General features: G+C 38.9%; 1 protein-coding gene across 2 annotated transcripts in view; it reads right to left on the bottom strand.

Annotated features, from left to right (window-relative positions):
- Positions 1-19,545, bottom strand: part of SLC12A1 (solute carrier family 12 (sodium/potassium/chloride transporter), member 1) — a 44,470-nt gene that overhangs the window by 1,690 nt on the left and 23,235 nt on the right. For both annotated transcript variants that reach the window (XM_010137151.1, XM_010137157.1), the window contains exons 14-24: positions 18,852-19,007; positions 17,103-17,202; positions 16,905-17,016; positions 14,459-14,599; positions 12,514-12,620; positions 11,548-11,630; positions 8,817-8,969; positions 6,691-6,822; positions 6,355-6,466; positions 3,967-4,053; positions 1,594-1,729 (exon numbers count right to left, since the gene is read on the bottom strand). In XM_010137151.1, the coding sequence (XP_010135453.1) occupies positions 1,594-1,729; positions 3,967-4,053; positions 6,355-6,466; positions 6,691-6,822; positions 8,817-8,969; positions 11,548-11,630; positions 12,514-12,620; positions 14,459-14,599; positions 16,905-17,016; positions 17,103-17,202; positions 18,852-19,007 (1,319 nt within the window). The remainder of the gene's footprint in view (positions 1-1,593; positions 1,730-3,966; positions 4,054-6,354; positions 6,467-6,690; positions 6,823-8,816; positions 8,970-11,547; positions 11,631-12,513; positions 12,621-14,458; positions 14,600-16,904; positions 17,017-17,102; positions 17,203-18,851; positions 19,008-19,545) is intronic.

The following is a 19,545-nucleotide window of genomic DNA, read 5'->3' as shown; positions in this document are numbered from 1 at the left end:
CTTTCCCTGGAGAAGGTAAAAAGCTGGTTTTTCTCCATTCAGACCTTAAATTTTCCTTCTATACAGAAATTTCACTGTTCTTTTATGCATGTTACATAGGTAAGAATCCTCATAATTTATCCAGTCGTTATCTCATGAGAGTCATCCTATAAGATCACCCTTTATCTGTGCTGCCAGGTTTTTCTCTTCTGAATTTTAAATGTGTTCTAATGTCCTCCATAAAATTCCCAGAGCTGCCTTCTGAAGATAAGGGGCATGTCTTTCCAGGTATATAAGTTAAACTTTTTGCTGCTGTTCTTATTTTTTAGAGAAATTTACTGTTTTCATATTGCTGTCTGCTTTCAACCTATGGGTTTTTTTCCTGGTTCCTTAGTTATTGGACAAGTTATATAGACAAGACCAAGCTTAATCAGGATTTACTTTTTTCCCAGCAGGAAAAAAATATCTGCACACAAGTTGTATATCTGGCATTATATTCCCATTGTCTTTTATACTGAGATGTTGTGAGTGCTCTGACTCCCAAGTTTGGGTGACTTATGCTGAAATTACTTGAAAAGTTTTCTACCCACTGCTGACTGCCATAACTTTACACCAGTTATCAAATCTCTGAAAAGGGTAATACAGTGAGCAGTCAGTCTGCTTCCCAGGTGCTGCAGTCAGTAGTATAGTGGGTTATCTTAAATCACCATTGATTTCAGCTTATGTTAATATGTCAGGCTGTGACCTTTACTGGCTCTGAGCTCAGGCTCACAATCCTTGCTCCACCGAGGAAGTTATCAGCACCATAAAGTGGAGATAACTAAACTTCTAGTGCACTCAGGTTAATCTAACAGGAGCCATAAATAACATTGTTAAATTAATTCTGTGAGTTACAGGAGAACTTGTCTCTTAAGGGTGGAAGAGTTTTGCAGTCTCCTTTCGGCACTGGCCTGATGAAGCCTGGCAGTTTAATGCAAAAAGGTACGTTCCAACATTTAAAGAGCAGCCTGGGCTCTAATTTACCCCATGGATCAGCCAACGTCAGCCTTAGAGTGCCTCGGAAATGTGGGAGAGCTCCTGCATTGTAGGCAGGTTTTCTCTTTGCTCTGCTCTTGAGGTGAGAATCTGTGTTAAATGCTGCCTTTGGAAAAATTCCTAGAGCCAGTTGCAGGGTCTGGATTCAGTTTTAAATTTCCTGAAGTGGTCAGTGTTTGGAACTGCACTCTTTAAGAGGTTCAAGCTCTAAAACAGTCTAAGCAGCCATTTAATAAACCTCTCAGCAGATCTTATTAGCTCTGGCTAAGCGCAGGACTGCGAGCTTCTGGTTCAGAGGTGGTTTTCATCTGGCTGACTCTGATGTGGGCAGAACTTCTCGTCATCCTGCAAAATACTGTGTAAACATGCCGGGGTCTTACAGAGCGCTGAATAATGCAATCATAACACACCTCTGCAGTGTTTACAATATAAATCCCATTTGTAAATATCAAATACAGGTTTGTACATGTCGTGTTTCTAATTCTGTATGTGGTATTTCACATTTTCTTACTAATCCCTTCAAACATCTGGAGTGTAAGAAAAGGTACAGATGTTAAAAAAACGTAGAGAAGGCTTTACCTTCTCCTTGAATGCTTCCAACTCTGCATCTGTGATTTTCCATGGAGTCTCTCGCTTTAATTTCTCAGCAGTTGTTATATCTTTGCAGCTTTCATGGAGGCGATATGGTTCAATCATCTCTTCAAAGAATTTCCAGCTGAAACAGAAATTACAAAGGAGGCCTTGCTTCAGGCTATGATCTCACTAACTTGTTTCACAGACACTGTGCATGGCAGGACCCCCTGACTGTAATTGTAGCTGAAAAACGTGCAAAATCTTTGACTATTCTTTGTGACACTGTGCCCCAAGTCATATCTGTGCCACTTCACTATGTTGGGGTTATTTGAGGGTAATTAAACACTGCATTTGGCCTATTTATAGTTGCAGATAATTTTCTTCATTTTATTGTAGAACTCATTTCAGTATTTTTGCTACAATAACTCCAAACTGAAGAATATTGATTACTAATGTTAACAGTGAATATGGGTCTCCTCATAAATACTGAGCTTTTATCATTGTTTTAGAATTTGCTGGGACAATTGTCTGACTGATAGAGGTTTACTGTTGCAGTTTTAAGGAAATGCAGAAACAGTTGATCTAAATCTCCTGTGGCAAGGGGCCAAAGGAAATGCCATGGTGTTTTTCTAAATGGGGGCTCAGATTTGTGTTAATTTCCCATCTTTCCACAGATTTTCTCTCTAAATTTCAGTTTGTTTCTTGAAGCATTTGACTGTCATGATCTGGAGAAACTAATCATCCTTCTGTATTTCCCTGCTTGCCCCTTTGTTAAAAGTTTCTATCATACCACAGAGACCTCGGGGAGTTTCTTTTATATTAATGTAAGTGTATTTCTATGAACACTTTATGCTGACAGACCTCACCATGAAGTGAAACGGGAGTCTGGGCACAGGCTGGGCTCTGTTATGTGGCCAGAAAGTCAAGAGGTGAGTTAAAAGCAGCATTTAATATTCGTGTGGCTAAGTTGCCAGAGAGTTTGTCAACATCCTTTGTGTTTCAGTATGTAAAATAATGATAATCCTCTTATTAGTGAAATAAATGGGATGCCAGCTGGGCAAGAGATACAGTGGTCTAGCGAGTGTCTGGCACAATATTCACTTGTTCTGTGCAGATAGAGCTGATGCAGCAAATGTGGGGTTTTTATGTTAATGCCAGATACGAATTCTTTTGATAGTTTTTATTTATGTGAAATAACTGTGTAGTACTAGAAAAAAAGAGAAGTATTCCGAACAGCTCTTATATAATTAAAAATATTAACTGAGAGATCAAGAGAGCACTAGTAAGTGACTTTAGATATCTCATAATAAAATCTTCGTATTCTTTAATTTCATTCCCAAGTCAAAATCTCTGGACTGTAGAAACACTGGTGATTCTAATACTGTTTTTGCGAAGCTATGTGTGTGTGGAGAAAAAGGTCACAGCGGATTAAGAGACTAACCTGAGATGGCACTTGAACTCAGAGGAAAGGCTTTGGGTGGAGAAGGGGAGCCCTCTGAATACGAAGTAGCTATGGACCTATCAGGAGGGCAGTAAGGGACAGGATGGAAGAGAGCATAGCAAGGTGAGAACATTTTCTGAGGATTTTTAAGACCAAGAGCAATAATGAGAATTTAGTTAGGATTCAGTTATTCCCTGAGCAACCTGCTATATAATTTTGTCTACATAAAGCAGAAGAAATAGATGATTTCTACAGAGATATGTTTTAGAAGGCAAGGACTTGAAGACTTTTTGGTTTTTGCTAATACAGTTGGAGGTGGCACTTCCTGAGCACTGTTTTACCAGCTTCCTAACTTCTGCCTTAGAGCATTACTTCTGTAGATAGGTTAACTTTTTTTAATTGAACCTTTGTTATATTTGAGTGATAGGGGAGTATTCTAATATTGTCCTTATAGGAAAGGAGAAGTATGCTTGTTGTTTGCTGGAAAAATGTTAAGTTTATGAATTTGCGGTAAAACCCAGAAGGCTAAGTGAGCAGAGGCGGTGAGTTTAGATGAAAAATGTGACTGACTGAATAACATGATGAAGAGAAGTCTATTGCAGCCTAAATAGGTATGAAAAGCCATCATAAAATGCCTGTTAAATGTAGTGGCTCATAAGTATGGTGTCTAATTAATCTTTATTAAAATTAAGTCATATCATTACGACATAAAGGCTGCCTGTAGTTTTGACTGAGTTGTGATTGTTAAAAGGTTCTTTTCTTTTTCCTGCTGTAGACATTCTGAAAAGTACTGCAGTAATGTGACAGTGTTGCTATTTGTGCTGTGTTTTGATTGTGGTGGTTTTGGTTGGCTTTTTTTTTATTATGCTTTACATAAAAAAACCAAGCTCCTGATAAAGACCAGCTGCTAAATAATGGATTTTGGTAATGTTTCTTACCTCTCTTTGTTGGGCTTTATATTGATATCACAAATGATATTAACATCAGCGAATTTTATTCTGAATTTGCTTAGAAGTGAAGCCATCCTGAAAACAAAAGAGAGAACATTTTATCACTATGTTTCTGAGTGTCTTGCATCAAAGAGCACTCATAAATGAGTTAAGATATCAAATGCAGTTGTCTCATTATCTTTAACTATGTAACAAATTACTTTAAATGCTTTAGTATTTCAGTTTCCAATTACAGAACTGGATTGATGTGATTGCTATAGTATAATTCATTTAACTGATGATTGATGAAAATCACAAAAAATGAAAATGAGTAGCAGACACAGGGAACACTGTTTACATTTTGCGAAAAATTACTTGAAGTACTTGCAAAGGCTTGAATTATAGAGGAAATATATTCAAGATATAGTAGGACAGAATTCTCTAATACTTAGGGATGGCTTCTGTTATTCTATTGTCAGAATTCTATGCATGGAGTATGTACAACACTGGTGGTATGTGTCTGGGTGAAAATTTTCGAAGGTTGGTGTGCAATAAAAGTATCTTTTCCATTTATGAATTTATATTGATCTACTCACATGTTGTCTTTTCATGAAAGAAAATACTTTGCTTTTCTGCCCTAGTCAGCAGGAGGAATAGCTTTTAGCATTGTGCGTGGTTGCGCTGAGAGAGATTTAGTTAGGTCAGCCCTTGGCTGAAGTATGGCTGGGAACTTCTCTCTTTTCTTCTTTTTTTCCACCTGCCCCTTTTTTTAAACTATGATAAAAATACATATTTGCTTACGACCTGAAAATTTACTTGTGCCTTTTTTGTATAAGAATAACGTGTTGCTTATATAAATCTCAGTGTCTCTTGGGGCAATCCTTGTTTTGAACATCAAAAAGAGCAAAGTCTCAACTTCTGTAGAAAAGTTTTAATATCTGGGGAATCACGTTAGCAAAAGTCCAGATGAATTTAATTTCTGATTTGGAAATACAATGGATGAAGTTGCACTTGGGTGTTGTTGTATTAGGTCTATCTGGAGAATGGAATGGCCATCTGGCCTCTGGATTTGTCTCTTGGAAGGCTTCTGTGTGTGTTGAGTAGAATACGCTGTGAGGAAAGCTCATGTTTCGGTAGAAATGCATACACGTAATGTTTTCATGGAGACAAAAGAGGTCACTGTCAACCGACTATGCTGTTCACTCTGGCTTTTGTAGGACAAGCAGTGTGTACAGGTGCCAGAACTGATTCTTTGAACATCTGCCATGTTTTGACCAATCTGATTTGATGTCAAAACCTCCTACTTCCTCTCAATTAAATTTGGTGATTTGAGTGCTTAGACCCAGGAGCTGGTTGGGGTCCTGAGCAGCCAAGCTTGGGCAGGCTCTGGACAGCCCGCAAACACTTCCCTGCAGGTCCTTGAGCAGCTGTCCAGCTTTCTTTACCCAATGATAATAATAGTTTGCACAAACACTTGTGAGCCTCTTCTACAGAAGTGTGTTAACTTTAGGGTAAACCTTACAACTGGCAGAACCATAGTGGAGTAAAGTTTCCTCTATGTGAAGGCAAAAGCTTAAGGGAGCATCCCTGTAGCAGCTGTCTTTCCCAGGCACTGTCATAATCCTGGTGATGCTGGCTAAATTCTAACACTTGTCCTCGCATTCTCTTGCTTGTTTTCCACTGGAGTTTGGGCTGGATATGTTGTTTTTAACTTGCTACGTGGTGCTGCTACTCTTTGCTAAGCAGGTACTGACTTCCATCCCAAATTGGTGTGCTTCCACTGGTGGTGGAATGGCTGTGCCTCTAGTGTGTAAGGTGCTTTGGAAGGAAAGGTCCTGTACACGGTGATGATGAAAATATATTAGTACCTTTAATTTGCTTGAAGGTGAATGATGAGTATGAAATCTAAACTTTTTAAAAAAGAGCTAAGTAAGTCAAATGAACTTGAAGTTAATTAACTAGCTCTTCAACTTCTTTGCATTTTATCACAGTTAATCACGTTTATGTGAGCTATCTGTCTATGCTATTTGCATATGAGAGACTTTGTGTGCAATTTCCCTTCTTGTTAACTGGACAATCTCATGTAAATACCCTAAAACTAATTATATTCTCATTACAGAGAGTGCAGACCACTCTTCCTAGAGAAGAGAATATGAGCTATTAATGGGAAGAATTGCTGGATCTGAATTTCCTTTGGTAATCACCATTTACACTGAGCCTTGAGGGCTGTGCCGTAAGCTCAACACTTTTCTATCAAGTACGTAACTTTTTTTCCATGCTGCTCACGGTACAACAAACCAGTTGTGCTGAGAAATTCCCAACTTCTTGCTAAATATGCATTATATTCAGCTTCAGTTCAAACTCTTTGAACAGTGAGACAAATATAGTTATATTTACGCTAATTTTTCTTCTTCAATCCTATTGACTTTTCCTCCGGTGAAGATTCTTAATTTGCAATTTTTCCATTTCTTCCTGAGAGTTAGAATATAAGGAATTAGGATTGTTAGACCTGGAAGAACATACAGAATTGCAGGAAGATCAAATTAGTGCATTGTGTAAATATTCCGTCCTTCACTTCATCAGTGTTGGACATAAGTTACTCTTAAAAGATTTAAGCGAGACAGAAAATCGACTGTGTCATCTTAAAACAGTTTTGTGCGAGTTCCCAAGCCTGTTTTTGTATTTGGTAATGCAGAAATCTTTCTACCTGCGGTTGTTACTCAAATTCCTTACCTCCATCATCGAACAGCCACCAAATGTCAATTGTCCCTTTTCCTTGTTTCTTTTTGAATTGAGTGCTGGCTTCTAGCAGCTTCTGATTGAACTCACCCACGTGCATCGACTGTATTGTGTCAATGGTGCTCTCTGTAATGAGAAAGGAAGAAAAAATGTGTAAGGATTTCTGACAAGTGAGGCAAGAAGTAGCTTTAGAGAGCCAAGTGGAGAGAGAGCTTCAGGAAAATGAACTGTTTCTGACATAATTTCTATGCTTTAAATCTAGCACAGATGCTGTGAACTTTTAATATACCAATATGTGCAGAAAGCAAAGCTTGTGTGATACTTTGTCACTAGCTTGTAACATCTTGAAAAGGGTTATCTGATTATTTGTTCTCTGGATCTTTTTAGTTAACCTAAAATTCACTGGGGCCTTAAAAAGCCATTGGGAAGTATCTGATAGATTTTATAAATGAATGGCATATTTTTGCATCATTTACACACTCAGCTGTCTGTTATAAAATACAGAGTTCCCGGAAATGCACAATAATGGTGGGCAAAGAGTTACTGGGGTACAGCGAGAGCTCAGCTGAAGCTAAGACTGGAAGGCAACAAGCATAAGCATGTATGGCAACTTCCCTGTGCTTGAGAGGGTCCTTGTTAATTGAAAATAAACTTTGATTCTTGCTGTTTGCTTGGCTGACTTTAAACGGTACAGTCTTGCCTATGTACTAACAGTATCTTCCCCCGTTCCATCTTTTGAAGCCTGTGGCTTTATTACTGCTTCTCTTTCAATGATTTCAAAGACATGGTGTCAGAGCAGTATTTTAAATGGAGCAGACAGGTTTCTTTAGAGCTTTTACTCTGATCTGTCAGATGCTTTGTTTGGTTTTGCTGTATTTCTAGAGCGTGGACAGGGTAGTTCTAAAGCAGTTATAGGCTTTCCTCTACAGTTCTAGCATCTATGCCAGAAGATGCAACAGCTCTGGGGAGGATGAATGTATAAGCAAGACAGAGAGGCAGGGATATTTATTAACATCATCTGTCTCATATATAGAGCCAAAGTGTGTAATATGTATTTTCTTTATGCCTTTGAACTACACTGAAAAAGGTAGTTGAAACAGGGGTGCACATTCTTGTGGCGTTTGTTAGAAAAATATATTCTACTGAAGCCTGCAAAATGAACGGAAGCTTACAAAGTAAAGAATAATGACATTTTATGTTTTCAGTCTGTAGATCTTCTTGATACCCGTGGGAGTTGCATGCACAGCCAGATGTAATAGTCTCTGCAGGTGAAAATTCTGAAAATACTTGTCTGTGTGCAAGCATGGCTTCAGGTGCGTCATTATCATTACAGCCTAGCAATTGTGAAAGAAGACCTTTAATTCTGTCCGTATTTCTGTATCATTTTACTATATCTGAAATGTTATTTTGATTTCAACACCTATGCATTTAAGTTATGTGTTAATTATTTGACAGCATCCTGTTTGTGTACTTTCAGTGCTTTTACCACCTTCATTTATGCGTTTTTATGAAATTATGCTTGGAATATAGAGCAGTAGTGCTATTTTTACCTGTTTTTCAGATGGGCACTAGGTTTGTGTGTGTATGTTGAGTAAAGTGAGATTACTTGTTTCCCAAACACTCTGCATATGTTCCTGGTTTCTTTAAAGAGGAGGAAAAAAGTCCTCTGTTTAAATGGTGAAAACACCCTATAACCCTCCCCCCCCCCCGTGAGATTACTTGTTTCCCAAACACTCTGCATATGTTCCTGGTTTCTTTAAAGAGGAGGAAAAAAGTCCTCTGTTTAAATGGTGAAAACACCCTATAACCCTCCCCCCCCCCCAACAAAGCAAAACCCAGCTTCTTCTGTATTGCTCAAAATTAATAACCATGTGCTATTTATGACAGAATTCAACATAAACTGAGCTGAGAAGCTCGCCTAGCAGGTGAGGGTAGGTTGTGTTGTAGGGGGCAGAGGACGCTGACTCTGCTCTGTATTATGAGTGTGGTCTCCCAAGACAGGTTCGCACAGGGTAGGTCCTGTTCAAGCGGTTTCTCAGGAGTGTGGCTCAGGAGGTTTTGCCTTGGAGACTTAGTGAAAAATTGAAGGGTCGAGGAGAAGTTGTCATTTTGGAACTTACCCTTTTTTGTTTCACGTTTTGAAATATTTGAGATATTGAGTGTGCTGGCTTTTCTGAAGAATCCACAGATGCCTCTTTTTCCTTCTTCAAAATCATTTTCTTTAATGGTAGCTTCCAGTGCCAATCTCTCCTGCTCCAGCTTCTCTAATTCCTCTGTATATTGGAAAAAGTAAAGGAACTGTTAACACATCCCTTTCTATTTTAAATTAAACCACTTACTGAAATAATGGTGGTGATATAATTGCTGTTGTGGTATTTCAAACACAGTGTAAAGCTGCTGGAATAAAAAAAAAAAACCAACTTTTAAAATGCTCTTTCCTTGCGAACTGAAGGAGGAATTCACTTTCTTTCCTTGCGAACTGAATTCATCTCTAGGAGATTCATCTCAAGGAGGAAGCTGAATTCATCTCTAGAAGCCACAACCTAGAGTGCCCACACCTGCAGCAATGAAGCGCTGTTCAGCTGCTCTCAGATTTCCAGATCAAATTTGCTATTACTGTATTTTATAGTTACATGAGATACTATTGATTGAGCTGTATTTATGGGTTTGTTTGGTTGGTTTCTTTCCCAAAGAATTTCAAAACACATTAGGAAAGTTGTTTTCTTAAAGTGAGGAAGCTGAGGTATTGAGTTCTAGCCTTTGAGTCCCTATTCTAAGAATAAAGTCACATGGCTTTGGACTTGAAGGTTCTCAGAAATATGTAAGGATCCTGAATATGTGAGCAGTTTCTATGCTGAAATATTTTTAATGTTTTAACTTTTTCAGCATTTGCTGCAAAAATAAGATTCAACTAACTGATTCTGTAAATTCAGTAATAGAAAGGAACAATTTCATCATAGCAAGATTAGACTTTTGCTGAGAAAAAGATACCACATGTTGTGGAATATATTATGGTGAGGCATGAATTAATATGATCCAGGAATTTGCCTCCAGAAAGCTTTTTTCATAAGGAAAACTTCTATTTGAGTAATGCATGAACTAAGAACAAGGTAAATTCATTTAAGACATTAAAACAAACAAAAAAAAAAAAAATCCCAAAACTTGAAACCCTCACTAGCTGGACATTATTAGCTCTGTTGGCTTGCTCAGTTGCCAACAGAAAGGAATATAATTTCTTTTACTTTAGAATCCATGACAGCCATGTGCTTCTGATTATTAGATATGATGATACTCACTAACTTAACAGTTACTCAAAACTGAAATTTCTTTAACTTCCGTTAAACAGCAAGTGTTAGCGGGTATAATAATAGAATACAATGGTCTTTTTCTTCCCCTCTACAGAGACTTTGTCTCTGCTTCAAAATATTTCTGTATGTTTGAGGGTTTTCCTGTTTTTCCTCCCCGTGTTCCTAATTCTTCGTGTTTCCTTGTGTCTTGATGCTTGGAGAACATTTGTTAGTTTGTAAGAATGCAAAGTTGGTGTTTGTTGTCATTTCAGTGGTGGTCTAATGGCTGTCTTCTGAGCAGTCAGTTTCTGACTTATATCAAGCAAAGAGACAGGCAGATTTCTTTCAGGTATCCACAGGAGGGACGAAAAAAAAAAGGCATGATTAGTTTGGAATGTTTTTCTAGGTCCCCACGGTCCTGCCCTGTAGCTCTCCATGCACATCCAGCTGCCGGTCTGCGGGTGAATTTACCTTTGTTTCTTAAAGGAGTCTCTGACACCTTTTAATTATGAGAGATCATTTGCTTCTGAGGGTTGCCTCATCCTAGAATCCGTCCTCTTTAATGAGGACTTAATTTTGATTTTAATTAGCTGAAGTACTTATGTCCTTTCTGTGTGTTCTCCCCAGCAGTTCTGAGTGCAGTCTGTGTGTCTCTGGGAAACGGGGGAAAGCTGGAGGCAGATCTACAGCAGGCGGCAGCAAAGGGTCACCGTTTGTTTGTGCCTGCCTGTCTTCCTTGTCCATGGATTTTATCTAAATCATTTATAACACAAAGCATTTGTCTGGTGGGGAGGACAAGGGATGCTAGGAGTAGTGTCCCGGTTTAGGCTGTATCTGATGCTCAAGTGGACAAACTTAGCAAGAAGCGGGAAAATTATCTTACTGAAAAACTAGAGAACTGTTCTGAGGGGGTTTTTATATGGAATGATTTCCTCCCCAGGGTACCTGAGGAACTGGTAAGACCTGTGTTCTAAAGAGGAAAAGAAAAAAGAAGGCCACCATTATATGTGGCTTTTGGAAGCCCGTTGTTTAGATGCAGCTGCCTGCGTGCTCTGTTTCCCTGTACCTTTTCCACGCAGATGGCTGTGGTATGGTGGAAGGTTTTCTCTTTTCCCCCTGAGATATGCATTGCTAGGCTAAGGAAGAGTGAACAAAAAGGTGAAAAAAAGAACTTTTGCATGGGTGGGATCTTTACGGGCCCCAGCATTCCACAGAGAGGGTACCAGAAGTGCAGCTTCCTGGTTCCCACTAGTCCCAGAGATCTCAGATAGGCAGAGGGAGGAAGACGTGCCAAGAGCAGGGAGGAAACATGTTGCAAAGTGACTGGCTGCTGTGGCACTGCATGATTTTACTGCGTTAGTCGGTGCCTGTGCTGGAAGTTTTCGGGTGTACAGAGCCCCTTGATGTGTGAGGCTTGGCATGCTTCTGCCTGCGGAAGCAAGGAGGAACTGTGAAAGTTACAGGAGTAGGAACTATTCTAGAAAACAGACAGTGACTCTTAAGATTCTTTCTTGTGCTGAGCATGTAACTGGCATAGATATTCAGCTGTTGAGTCACCACATACCTTGAACCTGGAGGACCTGAGATATATCAAATCCTTGGCTAATTCTGACTATAATCATGCCAAGCTCAAAATCAAAGGCATCACTGAAAAGAAAGAAAATGAAACATATCATTTCACATCATGCATGTCAGTGAGGAAAGCTACTTTGAGCAAATCCGTAGAAGTGTTAGTACTCACAAGGAGGTGTTACTGCCATGTACTGGGGTGCTCTAGGTAAAATTGCAGAAGAAATTGCCCAAGATTAAGTAAATTACTATCCACTTTCTTCCCTCCTTTAAAAAAAGTGTATAACTGGGCATGAGAACAGATGAGACTATTCCTGAAATGGGTCTTTCAGATAATGCTTTTAGGAACTAGGTTGCCATTGTGTAATTTTTTTTCTCCCTTCTCTAAGGAAATAACAAAGCTGGGGTGGGATTTGTTATTCTTTAATGCGCTTCAGCTTTATGGGTGAATTTTGATCAAGAATCTATGAGAAGCCTGGTTCTAAATGACTGTTTCCTAGCTAAATCCCAACGCACAGAGCTGCTGAGCCTTAGGCACACATGAGATTTGAAGCAAGGCTCTTCCTCTGTTTCCTAGGCTTAAAAGAAGAATTCCATGATATTCTCTTATTCCCTAAGTATGTACATTGGCGTTGTTTTTCTCTGAGCTCCTGCCCACTAAAAATGGGAAAATACAGTTCTGCAAAAGCACTACTGAGAGCAGTGCAGCTTCTTTATGTAGCATTGTCAAGCCACATCAGCTCTGACAGCGCCAGATGTTTGCAAGGCAGATTTTGGTAGGTGTGTGAAGCCGAGGAGCTTTTTTAATGGGCAGAAACTTCTGTTATGGAGCTAGCATGTGTGAACCCAGATTTGTGGATATTTTCTTAAATTGTTTCTACACGTTCAAATTCTATATGAAAATGCTGCATTAATCTAGTCTAAGAGGAGTGAAAAAAGGAGATGCTGAACTGTGACTTACTGAATAACGCCCACATAGTTTTCGACTTGCGCAGCGGTAGCATTTCGCCAGTCCTTCTTAAATCCAATCACCAAGGTATTTGGTTTCATTCTACCCAAGCCTGAGGCCTAACAACATTAAAACACTGCTTGAGAAGGTACACACACATGCTTTTACTGTAAATGAAAAGTAATGGCAAAAGATAACTGAAGTAATGTTCTGGAGACACTTACAACTAGATTGCATTTCACGGATGTCCTTCATGCTCATACCCGTGCAGAAAGCAGAAAGATTAACTCTAAATCATTCCAACTAGAAATGATTTTAAATGACAGAAATGTGGTTTTGCTAAATTAGCATTCATTTGCATTTATTCTGACATGCTCTCATTAAAACGGTTCAATAACTTGGAATCAAGAGACAGTTCAAGCACTGTTTGTGTTCTCATTCTAACATAATGGCATGAAGCTTTCAGCAGATCTGGAATACGCAATAGATGAGCTGGGTCTGAAGTCTCTTAAAACACCTCAGATATGCAGAGAAGGTGTATCCTCTTAGGAATGATTTTTTTCCCCCTTTAACTTAGAAACTCTTGCTGTTCCATTTGCTGTAATCTTTCCAAAAGATTGTCCAAAATTAGCTGAGTGTGCTTTATAGATAAAATTACAGTTTATAAACAGGAAGAGCCAATGGTTTGTCAAGATATTAGGTTGCCTCTAAAACTGGGCTTGGATGCTAAAATCAGCTAATCAAATTTTTGTAGAAATCTAAATACTCAATGTACTGGGAACCTTCAGGAGGAGACCCACAAATACACCAGCTGGCCAAGTTGTTACCCTTGCTGATTTTTACTACTAGGAAAAAGAAAATGGTCAAAACTGTTGGAACCTTGGTGGATTTTTTTGAGTGGCACTGATACATCTGCCCTATTTACACTGAAATGAGTATTTGGTTGGCAAAGCCATGCAGATATCCTTAGGCTACAGTAATGATGACATGGTTGTTCTGTTTGCTGCAAGGGAATTATCTGTGGTACAGTAGTTGACTTTGGCAATTGTGTTTAAGCAGTAATGGAAGGGAAGATATCGTCAGACTGTATCAGTTCTCAAAGACATCAGAAGGATCTCCTACTGAGACAATGTATAGACCCAAGATGAAGTGCCCTTGTGAGGCTTCGATAGAACAAAGGGATATTGTTTATTATTTCATCTTCCTCAATTGTACCGTCCCTTCAGCAAGTGTACAAAGAGCTCTGGTAGACTACCCGTGGGTGACTGTTACCCAGACTATTTTTGTTGGTTCCCTACTGTCTCGGTTTACACTGATGTCTTTTTAGCAGTGTATTTTGTGCAAAGGATGGAAATATTCTCTTATGTTTTGCCTCAGTACATGTATGCTTAAATATTCATATATGTGAGAAAGGAAGGGAGATGGGAATTATGAAAATAGTGCCTCTGTGCCTTCATTAAAGTCATATTGAATGGACTGTTGGAAATCATCTGCTGTATTCTTAGAGTAACAGAAAAATACTGCAGACTCTTTTATTTAGATTTCCTCCCTATTTGCAGAAAACATGTGTTACACATTTTCAGTTTTCAATTAATGCAAAGATATTCTTAAATATTTAATATGCTGCATAATACCAAACAATGGAATTGATTCGAAGCGTATCAAATGTTGACTGCTTAAACATTCATATATTGCCCTTAGATGCCTCTTTTTTTATAATAGTGTCTTGTTCATTTAGGAGAGAATCAGTCTGCCTTGTCTCAATTCCGTAGCCCAGAACTAGGTCTCTTTATGAAATAACCTGTATATAATACACATGTACCCCCAGAATGCCCTTTCTGCTTATAACATTATCCATATATACATAGAACTTCTTAACAAGTGAGCAGTAATGCTTTACATAACGGGATGCTTTCATGTAACACTCTTCTATGTGTTCCGTAAACAAAAAGCTTACTTGAAGCAGACTTTTGACTCCATCTCTGAAGCTGTCAGCTGCCACTGCCGCATAAAAGGCTTTTCTTTTGTTCTTTGTGAGCCAGGCCTGCTTTTTTGCCATGCCGCTATTCATCTCCTTAACACACAGCTTGCGTGGTCCCTGCATGATACAATAAAATATTATTAAGAACGCTTTGTATTATACATCACACAGTGATTTTGAAGGAGTTACCTAGTCTGCTGTGGGAGCAAATGGAGAGAATCAGAAAAATACATTTCCAAAAAGGGCCCACAGAGATTCAGCACTTTGGAAGGAACTGTACTGCTAACGTAATTCGCATTCTGTTCGAGAGAGCTGAGGCTGTTAATGATACTTAAATATAGTGATTCTGACAGAAAGAAGGACTACTATGGATTGTAACATCTTAGAAAAATAGTGAAGGTATGATGAGGCATCTCAGAGTGAATAAAGTCCCTTCCTGACTTGACTACGGAGCAAGTCTCAGCAGATCTAAACATACGTGGCTAAGCTCCTTTCCACTAATAGTAAAAGGGTTGTTGCCATACAATTGAAGGTGCAAATGCTTTTGTTACCAGGTTCTTCCGGTGGCCATCTGGTAATGTAATGAGACAAAATCCCATGTGCATATCCAAGTCACAAGACATGATACGCTGACTTGACAACGGAGAATGAGCTGGCAGTGGGTGCCCAAAAGATTATGCCCAGGGAAAGCATCAAGGCTGTGAGCATGGCCTTTAGAAAGCTTGAGGTAAGTTTGGGAAGCATGTATCTGGAATTTAATCTATTTAAAAATTCTACGCTCTTAAGTTTGAGTTTAAGGTTTGCTAGGCTTTTTAATTCCCTTTTAAGTTGTGTTTAGGAAACTGAATCAGTAGTCCAAGTCTTCTGCAGTGAAGATGAAACTCTGAGAGGGACACTCAAGAATCCCAAATACTGGTTTTAGTGTTATCAGGCTGGACAATTGGTCTTCACTTTCCAAGGCAGAATAGAAGAGCAGAATTGTAAACTGTGGGAGTGTGTGGAGCAACATCAGAGACAGAATCAGTAATTAGATGTGCCTCAAGGACAGAGCTGGCTTGGAAGTACTTGGAATCCGGTGGGTATTTCTGTGTGCTTAGCTTGGGAAGTGGTACCAGTTTGGTTTGTTATAAACAGATAGTTTTGAACTTTAGTTTGTTGCAGAGTTTCATTTTGTGCAGAAGTCATTCCTTTGCACTTTTAAAAATTCACACGGTTTTTGAGGATGCTGTCAAGTTGCAATTTTGGTTCCAATGAACTAGAGAAATAAGTAGAACTAGGTAAGTTGTAGAACTAAATAACTAGAGAAATTAGTAGAAGTTTCCTATAATATAAATCTAGGAAAACTTGGTAAACTCACGCTCAGGATTTTGTATTTCAAAACTCACATGCCTAAAAATACAGAAAACGTGCTGAAACTCAACTTTAGAAAGCTTCCTAGTCTCAGGATCCTGATGGGATTGATTCTATGTTTACTGAATGCAGTGGGAAGGCTAACAATAATTACAGTGGAGAAGAATTAGGACCATTCACTCTTTATAGATTCATTTGATTTGGGAGGAATCACACATAGATCTTCTGTACTCCTTTCTGCGATGTGGCAGCATCAAATGAATTATTCCTACACTCCTGTAGGGATACATTGTCTTGCCAGAACTGACTCTGCAGTTAGACTCTGCAGCCTCATTTGGTGTCATGAGCTGTGGGTTTTTTCCTTTCAAAATGAAAAGGTCGTAATATTTAAAATACATTTTCTCCTCTACACTACAAACCCACCTATGTTTGTTCTGTCCTAATGAGAGACTAGATCTTCATCCTTTAAGGTACGTAATTTCCTCTGTATTTATAACTAGAAATATACTTTGCTCCTCTTTGTAGAACTCAGAAGAGCATGTTTATCCTCAAAATTATCATTGTTACAGTTTTGGAGAAACCACTGCAAAGAGAGCTGAATTACTTGCCAGACCCCAACACTACAAATCAGTGACAAAGCTGAAAATAGAGCCTGGGTAATTTGGCTCTTGCATTATAATCTTTTGAATATTATTTTGGGGTTTGGTGTGGGGTTTTTTGTTGGTTTTTTTTTGTTTGTTTGTTTTTAAGCCTTGCTTTGTCTATTTAAAAAAATAATAAAATCTTTCCTTGTAATGCTTTATTTTTTTTCAAACCGTTTTTTGGTCTGTCTACTATGGACTCTGAAATGCATCTCAATGAGGCATTTACCAGCAGGCTGTATATCAGCCGATAGCTTTCTTGTCAAGACTTATGACAAAATTAATTCTCAGTGCGAATCTCTTTCATGGTCTGCACAGACGCCCATCAGCACCAATGGGTACATTGCGTGCTGAGTGAGAGTGGAATGTGTAATGGAGATCTGCAGCACCCACTGGCACTGAATTTTCAGATTTCTGTGAGTTGACCTTACCGTGTACACTTCACAACAGATGCACAGCCCGTTGTTCTTTGTGAAGGCATGTGTGATGTCTAGCAGAGCAGGTCTGATCATAGGACCTCCCGTTAATGCTATGCACTGAGGTCTGTTAGGAGGAAAAAAGAGGTTGTATTGAATTGGGTGATGTACTCATTCAGAATACGCAACTTTACTGTTTGCTGGAAGTCTTACCTGAAGTTTTTCACATGGTCTTCCACTGTAGTTAATGCCAGAGCACTGTCTAAGGCATTGACATAGAAAAGAGCCTGTGTAGAAGAGCCCCAATTTACTTCTGCATATAATAAAGACAAATAAGGCATATTAAACCATGGGCTTGTCTGAAGTTCTATTGCAAAGGTCAGCAATCATGTAATCCAGAAGACAAAGCAGGGTATATTCTCTTATGCTTCGTAGATACAGAGCTATTGTTCTTTGTGCTTCATAGTAGAAGAGGTTTTGCTTGTGTGATGCAAAAACAAACATGCAAATAAATTATCTCATTCTTTCTACAAAAAGTGCAGGGCGTGTTCTTCCTCTGCTTAAAAATTGTTTTCTTCTCTGTCCCATTAACTTTTTATCCTTCTCCCATGTATAAAATGGACAGTACTGTCATGTATTTGGCGGGGAATTTCAGGAAGTTAAAATTAAACCATTAGGAAGGAACATTGCTAGCTCCAACTACTTCTGTTCTACTATGTAGGTCAAAAATGGTTCTCCAAAAACAATTTGGCATATACATCTTTTCTCATTGTGCATCTGTTTGGTGGATGGAGACAGATAAGAAAAAGCTTTTTTTTCTTTGAGATCTACACGAATGCAGATGAAATCCGGTTACGCCGAGGTACAAAGCTAATACTTAGCGCAACCAAGTGGAAGTTTGTGTAGAATTTGTCTTTTCTAAGGAATATTAGTCTTTTCTGAACCCTTCAGCTAGTAAATAAGTGCTGAACAAAAGTCATTCTCTTAGCAGAAGATAGATAGCTTTTGTAAAGTGTCTTTAATTAATTTAACCACGTTGGCAATATACTAGGAAAGGGTAGAAATCTTCAAATACTTTTGATAACTGTCTTGTGACAGGTGTGTTCTCCTACAGCTGATTGTATCTAGAGGAAGAGAACCACAGACCATCCCAGTGGGTAGAGAGCACAGATAGGGGGGACACACAGCAGTGCAATGATATACACAGAAAAGCATAACACAGGCTCAGACCAGGTGTCACTATCTCATGCTAGCTGCAGTGAAAGCACGTCTTCTGCTAGGAAACTTGCCACTTTTACTTGTATTATCTTTTGCCACTGAAATCTGGATCTGGGTTAGTTTTGTCCTGGACATGAATAACCAGACTGTCTAGTCTCATACTGGTGCTGTACTCTAGTAGTGCACAGATTTCTGAGGACAGCTCCTGAGTTTTGCTGAGCTACTAAGCAGTTTTTTCCGGTAATAACATGTGCCCATCTTCTCTGATTTACTAAGGAACTGTAGGGGGGTGCTGGAGGATGATCAGTTCACGAGTAGTTCAGCTTGTGTCTTTGTCGTATAGTGGGCCAGCAGGTTTACGTTTTGCGTGAGGACCCCAGATGGGTCAGCTAAGAGCATAGCAAAACTCAGGCGAGGTTTTGTGTGTGGATGGAAAAAAGAGTGTGTGATACTCAAGTAAAAGCCTAAATGCAATAAAGTTGTGGTGGGAATAAACCAGTGTGCTGGAATGTTTACACGAAGCCTTGAACCGTATTTGTTAAACAGGTAAAAATTTACCAGACCATCATCTTAATCTACATTATATAAAGTGGGATTTAATGGCATAATCCAGACTTCCCTCTAAAGAAAGGTATAGGAGAAAAAGTAATGTCTAATTCTGTAAGCAGAAGTAATTCCTGTAAAATCCAGTCTGGCTGCATAAGCATAACATGTACAAAAAATGATAGTGTTTTGTGGCCTTACCTGGTTTCTTATATGTTACATAAATATATAGAAAGAGCTCAATGGCGTAAGTGATGAGAGCTGCCCACCAGTTGATGACAAACATGACACCACAGCACAACAGGGCTCCGAAAAGTGACACCCACATGTTATAATATCTAAATGCAGGTCTCCAACCTGTTAAAAGAGAATTGAGAAAATTGGAAGAGCATAAAATATATTAATCAAATAGTGATCCACTGATTTTGTGCTTACAAACCTATGTGCTATTTGTTTACGGCTCTGTCAGAAGGGGTGGGAGTGATATGTGCAAATTCTCAGGCATCACGAGTATCTACAGATAATTCCAGGTGCTGGCTGACAGATTTCTATACGTATAGACTACTGGCTCTTACAAGCCTTTTACTGCAAACCCTTTCTTACTACTTTGTCCAGCCTGGCTTTGAGTAGCCATTCTGTTTCTATGTATTTTTGCCAAATTAAAGCTCACCGGTTCAGAAACTGAAAACAGATTTTCCTGTAACTGCAGGTGATTAACTACTGCATCCTTTTGATGCATGTACATAGAATTTATTAATGGGAGCTAAATGCTTGCTGAAAGGAGAGTTTATCCCAATGTTCTAAGTGCACCTGTCTTAAACTTGGAAATTGCTTGGCCTCGCTGCAGAAAAATAAAATCATTTGCAATTGACTCTAAAAAGATACTATTCCTGCT

Source organism: Buceros rhinoceros, unplaced genomic scaffold (assembly GCF_000710305.1).
Source record: "Buceros rhinoceros silvestris isolate BGI_N320 unplaced genomic scaffold, ASM71030v1 scaffold14140, whole genome shotgun sequence".
Classification (NCBI taxonomy): Eukaryota; Metazoa; Chordata; class Aves; order Bucerotiformes; family Bucerotidae; genus Buceros; species Buceros rhinoceros.
This window is presented reverse-complemented; position numbering and strand designations above follow the sequence as displayed.